Below are 8,853 nucleotides of genomic sequence, written 5' to 3'. Positions count from 1 at the left end.
CACCTTCCCTTGACTAGAAGCTCACCCAGGACCTTTCAGTCTGAAGGCTGATGCTCTATTCACTGAGCCAAACCAGCTAGGGCAATTAAGATATTTTTTTAATGAAAAAAATATTAAAACATATTATTTCAATACAAAAAATGTTTATTTCCTAAAGCAAAAAAGGCACAAAATGAGTGAAATTCCAACATCCATCTTTGTTGTTCCACAGTCCTATTGTTAAAGAAAATTGCCAAAACTCATAGCATATTAGGCAGAACATATGACGTTTTAACAAAGATACAGACTCAGCAGATACATTTCTGAGAAAAGGCTCACCATAAATTCCTAGAAAAAATACAATCAAACAGTGAGGCTGCACAACAAACTTATCAAAAAATGTTTAAATAAATTATGATTGATTGAACAAATTATTCTCTAGGACAGGGGTGAGCAACCTTTTTGTGAGTGTGTGCCAAAACCACCAAAATCTGACTCAAAATTCTTCTACGTGCCAACCCTAATGTTTTGAGAACTTGTTACACGTACTTGATATCTCTTAAGGTGTACGTATGTGAAGAACCTTGAAGAAATACTTTCATTTGAGCGACAAAAACACAGTATATGATGAGAAATAAATTTTTTTTAATGTATACATGTACACTGATAGACAGAAAACTTAATGATTCCATTTGATATCATCAGTGGGGCTTTTGCTGCTGTATCACTGATGACAGAGATTTTACATCAGGTTTATATTTCGTGACCTTCAGAGATATGCACGAGGTACTACTTTCATCTGTCAGGCTACTCCTATTACGAGACTTAACAAAATTCATCACTGAGAACAAAGATTCACAAGTATATGTGGATGAAAATATGGAGAGTAACACTATTGCAAAGTTTTTTAAACACAAAAATTTTTCTGGAATGGCATTCCAAGTCCTCAATAGTTCGTTTTCGACACTTGTCTCTGGTACTCCTGACTCTAATCGCTTTTTTTCAATGTTTTCGAAGTCAACTCTAAGGTCAATGAATTTGTTTCCAAACTGAGCTACTCTGAAATTCAATCAACTGCATTTCAAACTGAGCCATTTCTATCCATGAAAACATTTGTAAGTTTAGTTCCTCCAGTTTTATGCTGTCTGGAAAACTCATGAATTTTGCTCTCTTCCAGTTCTCTGAATTTCGTAAATCTTGAGAAGAACTGCTCAATAGATGACTCCATGATGTTTAAAAACAGCTTTTGAAGACTTTGACAGTCTGTTCTGTCATCTTTTGGGAGGTCTTTGATGTGCCTCTTGAGGTTTGGGAAAGATATAAATCTCTCACCATCCACATCCCTCTCAAAGACTTCCAGTTTCATTTCAAAAGCCTTTATGTTGCCAAACATAACATCAAGTGTCTTGCCAGTTCCATGTAATTTAATATTTAAGTCATTCAAATGTTCACAAAAATTGTAAATGGAAGATAAGAGAGGGTTTCACGTGTCAGCAAAAGTTACTGGCGTGTCATGTTTGCCACGTGTGCCAAAGGTTGCCCAACCCTTCTCTAGCATGTGGAGAATGTGAATCCCTAACAAACTGCTAAAAAATGTAAAAAACTACAATCAGTTAAATTTTATTTTCTATTTTTAAAGAATAGTTTATTAACTTTTAGAGAGAGAAGGAAGAGGGAGAGAAACATTGATGGAAGAGTGCCATATTGACCAGCCACCTCCTGCACACCCACTTCTGTGGATATAGCCACAGCACAGGCACATATCCCACTGACAATCAAATCCACAACCTTGTGCTGCATGAGAGGACGGACAAGTACTGACCCACACTGGCCCTGGTGGTATATTCCATTTAGATCACAATTTGCTAATCTCAGTAAATTTAAACATTCATCTACTCAAAAACCCAGATTATTCACTGAAGTTTTGACAAAGGTAAATAACACATATATACATACAAGGACTTATACAGAAATGTTTGTAACATCTTTGTTAGAAATAACCAAGTATTTATTAAAATGGACAAATTGATGGTGATATATCAATGATAAGAATAACTATCACAGCCCTAACTGGTTTGGCTCAGTGGATACAGAGCCGGTCTGCTGAATGAAGGGTCCCAAGTTCATTTCCAGTCAAGGGCATAAACCTTGGTTGCTGGCAAATCCCCAGTAGGGGGTGTGCAGGAGGCAGCTGATCAATGTTTCTAACTCTCTACTCCTCTCCCTTCCTCTCTGTAAAATCAATAAAAAATATATTTTTAAAAAAGATTATCAGAAAAAAAGATGAGTTACTAACGTAACTTTAATGAATCTCCAAGTATTTATGAAACATAATTAAAGCAGAAAAATACTTAGAAAAATAAAGTTCTCTAAATCCTGGAAAACTATAAAATCTGTGAAGAACAGGGACAGGTTAAAATAGGTCATGAAGCAATTACACAGTGAAACATATGGTCAGCAATATGAATATAACTAGAGGCCCGGTGCACAAAAATTTGTGCACTCAGGGGGGTCCCTCAGCCTGGCCGGTACCCTCTTGCAGTTTGGGACCCCTGAGGTGTTGTCTACCTGCTGGCTTAGGCCTGCTCCCTGGGGGGATTGGGCCTAAGCTGGCAATCAGACATCCCTCTGGCAGCCGGGGAGCCCTCAGGGGAAGTCCACTTACCAGCAGAGAGCAGGCCTAAGCTGCAGTTGAAAATCCATAGCGCTGCTGAGGAGGCGGGAGAGGCTCCCACCACCACTGCTGTACTGGCAGCCGTCAGCCTGGCTTGTGGCTGAGGAGAGCTCCCACTGTGGGAGTGCACTGATCACCAAGGGGCAGCTCCTGCATTGAGCATCTGCCCCCTGGTGGTCAGTGTGTGTCATAGTGACATCATTCCCAGTCGTTCTGCTGTTAGGGTCAATTTGCATATTACCCTTTTATTATATAGGCTAGAGGCCTGGTGTATGTGGGGGCCGGCTGGTTTGCCCTGAAGGGTGTCCCTGATCAGGGTGGGGGTCCCTGCCCAGCCTGGGTGAGGGGCTGATGGCTGTTTGCAGGCTGGCCAAGCCCCCCGAGCCACCCAAGCTCCCAGTGGAGGCTGGCTGGAAGCAGCTATCTGAGGTTTATTTATCTTCTATAATTGAAACGTTGTTGCCTTGAGCAGAGCTGACAGCCGGCCAGGGCAGGCGGGAAGCTTGGCTTCCTCCAACGCAGGGGCAATCAAGCCTCCTGCTTGCTCCAACTACATGGCTACCAGCCGCCATGTTGGTTGGGTTAATTTGCATATATTGCTCTGATTGGGTGGTGGACGTGGCTTGTGAGTGTAGCAAAGGTACGGCCAATTGGCATGTTTCTCTTTTATTAGATAAGATGATGGTTTCAGTTTCACGCACATGTCATGATTTCTGAAACACATGTAATTTACTCATAGCTGTTAAAAATGGTTCAAGATAAAACAAATGTACGTTCACCTATTTTGGAAGAACAGGTCTGGCAACTCTATATTCAATCCATATTCTCATGCCCTCTGGGTGAGAGTCTCAACTTAGTGACAGAAAATGTAATAAACAATGAAGAACTTTCACCCAAACCCACAAAAGCCACATTCCTGGACTAAAGACAGCCATTGTCCCCATCTTTATTTATTTTATTTTATTTTATTTTTTTCGTTAATCCCTACCCGAGGATATTTTTCCATTGATTTTTATAGAGACTGAAAGAGAGAGGGGAAAAAAAATAGAGAAATATCAATGTGAGAGAAACACATCAATTGGATGCCTCTGCTCAGGGCCAGGGCCCAAGGAGCCATACCGGAATTGAACCTGGGACCCTTTGGTCTACAGACCAACACTCTATCCACTGAGCCAAACTGGTCAGGGCTAAGGGTTGCCTTGAATAGGGAAGCATTTGACTAACCCACTCCAGGGCCATCCATTCTAACTTTCCACAAATTTACCCCTTCAGACACAAGTAGGGATACATGAGAGGATACAGGCTGCATTTTTCCAATCTATGTAATAAAGTCACTGTTCTGTATCTTTAAAATTAATCCCTGGCTGGTGTTGCTCAGTGGTTGAGTGTTGACCCATGAACCAAGAGGTCGCTGGTTCGATTCCTGGTCAGGACGCATGCCCGGGTTGTGGGCGACATCCCCGGTAGGGAGTGTACAGGAGGCAGCCGATGGATGTTTCTGTCTCATCAATGTTTCTATCTCTATCCCTCTCCTTTCCTCTCTCTAAAAATCAATAAAGACATATTTTGGATGTGTTCTTTAAAAATGGAAATCAAGCCCTATGTCCATCAAAAAATTAGTTAAATAAATGGTTACATTTCAAGGGACATTAAACTAGCAAGACATAGATCCATATGTAATGATGCAAATAGATTCATATCTAAGATGCATGTAAAAAAACTAATTGCATATATAAACACTTTATATGTACATACAGATATACACATATTGTGTGTATGTGCATATATATACATTTTTGTATTTAGTTATGAGAGTTGTGAGGTAGATATTAGACAATTAAACTTTGTTTCCTTCTAGCTGTATCAACAATCATAATTTCCCCAGTAAATTGAAAATTTTAATTTGTCATTTATCAAATTAACATAGATAATTGAATTTTTTTCTGGAGGCTACTAATTTGTCTCTCCCTTTAGTAGTATCACACTAATCTGATCACAGTAACTTTGTAGATAGTTTTAATAGCTATACAATAGTATCCCATCCTGCCATACTCAACTTCCTTTTATATAAAATTTTCCAGACAATCTCCTACATTTATTTTTATACTAGGGGCCCAGTGCATGAATTCATGCACCATGAAAGGAAGTGTGGGCCACGAGGCTACAGTGGGCACAAGGGTGGGTCTCAGCCCATCCTCCGAGCTGCCACCTGGCCTCTCCCACCACGGCCCCCAGTCCCCTCTCTGCCTGCAACCCTGCTCCCGCTGCTGCTGCTCCCATGAGCTGATGGCACCAGCCCCGCTCACACCTGCTGACAGCACTGGGCACCAGCAGTGGGTGCGAGCAGTGGCTCCGGCACCGGCAACAGGTGCAAGCACCAGGCGGGACCACGGTGTGTGGGAGCAAAGAATTTTCAGTAACCACTAGATGCTTGCCCTGATGACAGCGACCGGCCCCCCACCTTGGTCTGGCGCCCCTGCTCACCTGCTCCACCATCCCACCGTGGCTGACGCCCGCCATGTTTTGTTCTCTGCTGCCTGCTGTCTATGCCCGCCATGTTTGCGCATGCCCCCTGGTGGTCAGTGCACATCATAGTAACTGGTTGTTTCATTGTTCTGTTTGGTTGTTCTGCTGTTCGGTCTATTTGCATATTAGGTTTTTATATAGATAGATTAATTTACCACTTTATCTAGTTTTTTTAAAAAGCCCAAATACTGTAATGTGATTGAAATTGCATTATATATTAATTAATTTGGGCAGGATTTATAATGTTATAGAAATGTTTTCCTGATAACTGTCCCTCAGTATACTCTTCTTATAGGTTTTCTATACTTCCATCCCTCTTTGGGGGGAATAGACTATTTCTCTCTCTTTTTTATTTTAATTTGTATTTATTGATTATAGAGAGAAGTGGGAGGGAGAGAGAGAGAGTGAAACACATCGTTTTGTTGTTCCACTTAATTATGCATTCATTGGTTGATTATTATCTGCCCCCTGACCAGGGATTAAACCTGTAATCTTGGTGTCTAGGGACAGCACTCTAATCAACTGGGCTACCCAGCAGGGCCTCCTTTAGTTTTCTAACTGGTTAATGCTGCTATAAAGGAAAGCTATTGATTTTCATTTATTTATTTTATATCAAGCACTTAATAAACTCTTATTTGTTCTGATATTTTTTATTGTTTTGCTGATTCTTCACCAGCTTTGTTGGAAATTTTTTGTGGTTTCTTTTAACCCTGAGTTAGATACAGAAAGGATATAGCAAATGAAAAACCCTCGTATAGTTACTAGTGTAACTTTAATAAATCTCCAAGTATTTATGAAACATAAACTAAACCAGAAAAATACTTAGAAAAATAAAGTTCTCTACAAAAATGGAATGTAAACCCATGGAAAATAGGAAAGCTGTGAATAACGGACAAATTAAAAGAAGTCATTATCCAATTACACAGAGAAAGATATGGTCAGCGTTATGACTATACTGATGGTTTCAGTTTCATGCACATGTCAAGATTTATGAAACACTATACCCAACACATGTGATTTACTCATTATACCTGTTAAAAATGGTTCAATGGTATGCTGGAAGAACAGGTTTGGCAACTCTATAGTCAATCCCCGAACTTATGTCCGCTGGGTGAGAGTCTCATCTCAGTGACAGAAAATGTAATAAATGATGAAGAACTTTCACCCAAACCCACAAAAGCCACATTCCTGAACTAAAGACAGCCATTGTCTCCATCTTTCTTTTTCTTTGTACTGTATTTTTGTTTAATTTTTTTTTCAATTTTTAATTTCTCCATCTTTCTTTTGATGCCAGCGCACCAATGGCTCTGATGGGAACTTCTGAGAAGCTACAGGAGCAACAAAACATCTTGATTGTAATCAATGACAATGACTGCTTCACAGAAGATAAACAAGCCTGGAGTCCCTCAGATCTGTGTACACACAGCTCTTGTAGTCTTTTCCTAAAAATAATGCCGGGATGCACAGTTAGGTGAGGACCATTCCATCTAAAGGGGTGCAGTCTCATCCAACAACAATTAGGTCAGTGTTTCTGTAGTGAAAGGGTTCCCCATGAATGCGATGGTCCTCAAACCATTGACCATCACCCGTGATATTGTAGGCATTAGGGCTTATGTCCCTCTGCAAGACCTGGGTAAGAGATTCACTTCACACGTATTGGCATCGCTTGCAAACAAGAAAAAAATTCATGTTTCCAGACACACTTGAGGTTGTCACAGCTACCCTCTCTTTGGAGTCATCTCTATGTGTCAAAGCATCCATATTCACATGAGAAGTAGAGTGTCCACGGTGTTTCCTAGGAAAATATGTGCAGTAGTGTAAATTTGCCAAAAACTGCTGAACTAATTTCTGAACCATACTGTTGCCCCATGGGCAAAAATGTTTTAAAAGTTTAAAAGTTTTTCACCTCTTCATGCTTGGAAAGCCCAGATCTCCTTATAAACTAACCTATCGAATAAATAGAGATTAAAGAATTAAAGAAGTCTTAAGAAAAAGCCTTCATTATTTTACAATCCATAGAGACATGAGACTGGCAGTTCTTCCATTGATGACTTAGGCACGCAATAAACTCATCATTAGCATCTACGGAGAGTGTGTCCCTGAAAATGGCAGGCCCTCTGCAACATTATGATTACTGCAGCCAACTGTAATGAGTCCTATTTGGCAACACAAGACAGGGAAAGAAGAAACTACTAAGGACTCAGGTATTCCTCATTTCCTTCAACAAATTAGAGTCTGACTTAGCATCCCTGGGCACGGGAGGATGGTGACTGCCATCTGTAGTAGGGACCTTATAGGTGGTTCAGGTGAATTACCTTCAGCAACAGAAATATGCAGTGACACAGAACTGGCAGTACATCCTGTATGTTAGAACGTGCAACATAATTACATAGTGTTCCAACATAAAAACACAGAAACACAACAGCAAAAACACTTATGAAAACTTTACATAGTGTAGGTGATTAAATGTATGATTCAATTCAGAAAAATGAGGACTCACAAATTTTCTTGTACTATTGTTAAGTCCTAAGAAATTACATTTCCTACACATCTAAGAAATTTCTCACATTTGTACTCTTATGCAGAGAGGGAATTTAGAAATTTGGCTGAGAGATACCTCACATTAATTGCACTCTTAATAGCTTTCTCCAGTGTGAACTCTCTGATGATACTGAAGACCACTGCTCCTTTTAAAAGAATTCCCACATTCAGTGCATTTATAAGGCTTTTCTCCCGTATGAACTCTCTGATGTCGATCAAGGGCAGTGCTCTGGGTAAAAGATTTTCCACATTCACCACATTTATAAGGCTTTTCTCCCGTATGAACTCTCTGATGACGATGAAGGTCGGTCTTAGTGGTAAAAGATTTCCTACATTCAGTGCATGTATAAGGCTTTTCTCCAGTGTGAACTCTCTGATGTTGATGAAGGTTCTTCTTAGAGGTAAAAGATTTCCCACATTCATTGCATTGATAAGGCTTTTCTCCCGTGTGAACTCTCCGATGACAACGAAGGGCAATGCTCCTGGTAAAAGATTTCCCACACTCACTGCATTTATAAGGTTTTTCTCCTGTATGAACACTCTGATGATAACGAAGGGCATTGCTCTGGGTAAAAGATTTCCCACATTCACTGCAATTATAAGGCTTTTCTCCAGTATGAACAGTGTGATGACGATGAAGGCCAGACTTAAAGGTAAAAGATTTCCCACATTCACTGCATTGATAAGGCTTTTCTCCAGTGTGAACTCTCTGATGATACTGAAGACCACTGCTCCTTTTAAGAGAATTCCCACATTCAGTGCATTTATAAGGCTTTTCTCCCGTATGAACTCTCTGATGTCGATCAAGGATGGTTTTAGTGGTAAAAGATTTTCCACATTCACTGCATTGATATGGATTTTCTCCTGTATGAACTCTCTGATGAAAACGAAGATTAGTGCTCTGAGTAAAAGATTTTCCACATTCACTGCATTTATAAGGCTTTTCTCCTGTATGAACTACCTGATGGTAACGAAGGTGAGTGCTCCGGGAAAAAGATTTCCCACATTCACTGCATTTATAAGGCTTTTCTCCCGTATGAACTCTCTGATGAATACGAAGGGTAGTGCTCTGGGTAAAAGATTTCCCACACTCACCACATTTATAAGGCTTTTCTCCTGTATGAACTCTCTGA

At 40.2% G+C, this 8,853-nt stretch overlaps 1 protein-coding gene across 1 annotated transcript; it reads right to left on the bottom strand.

The window, feature by feature from the left end:
* Positions 1–7,814: 7,814 nt before the first annotated feature.
* On the bottom strand, positions 7,815–8,789 carry LOC106725351 (zinc finger protein 879-like; the record flags this gene model as incomplete). The annotated part of the gene is made up of 2 exons (XM_014536157.1): positions 7,815–7,949; positions 8,007–8,789. Coding segments are annotated over 2 exons (918 nt in total), but the record flags the coding sequence as incomplete, so codon positions are not given.
* Positions 8,790–8,853: the final 64 nt, after the last annotated feature.

Source organism: Myotis brandtii, unplaced genomic scaffold (assembly GCF_000412655.1).
Source record: "Myotis brandtii unplaced genomic scaffold, ASM41265v1 scaffold1029, whole genome shotgun sequence".
In the NCBI taxonomy this organism is placed as follows: domain Eukaryota; kingdom Metazoa; phylum Chordata; class Mammalia; order Chiroptera; family Vespertilionidae; genus Myotis; species Myotis brandtii.
Note: the sequence above shows the minus strand (reverse complement) of the source record. Positions and strands in the feature narration are given on the sequence as shown.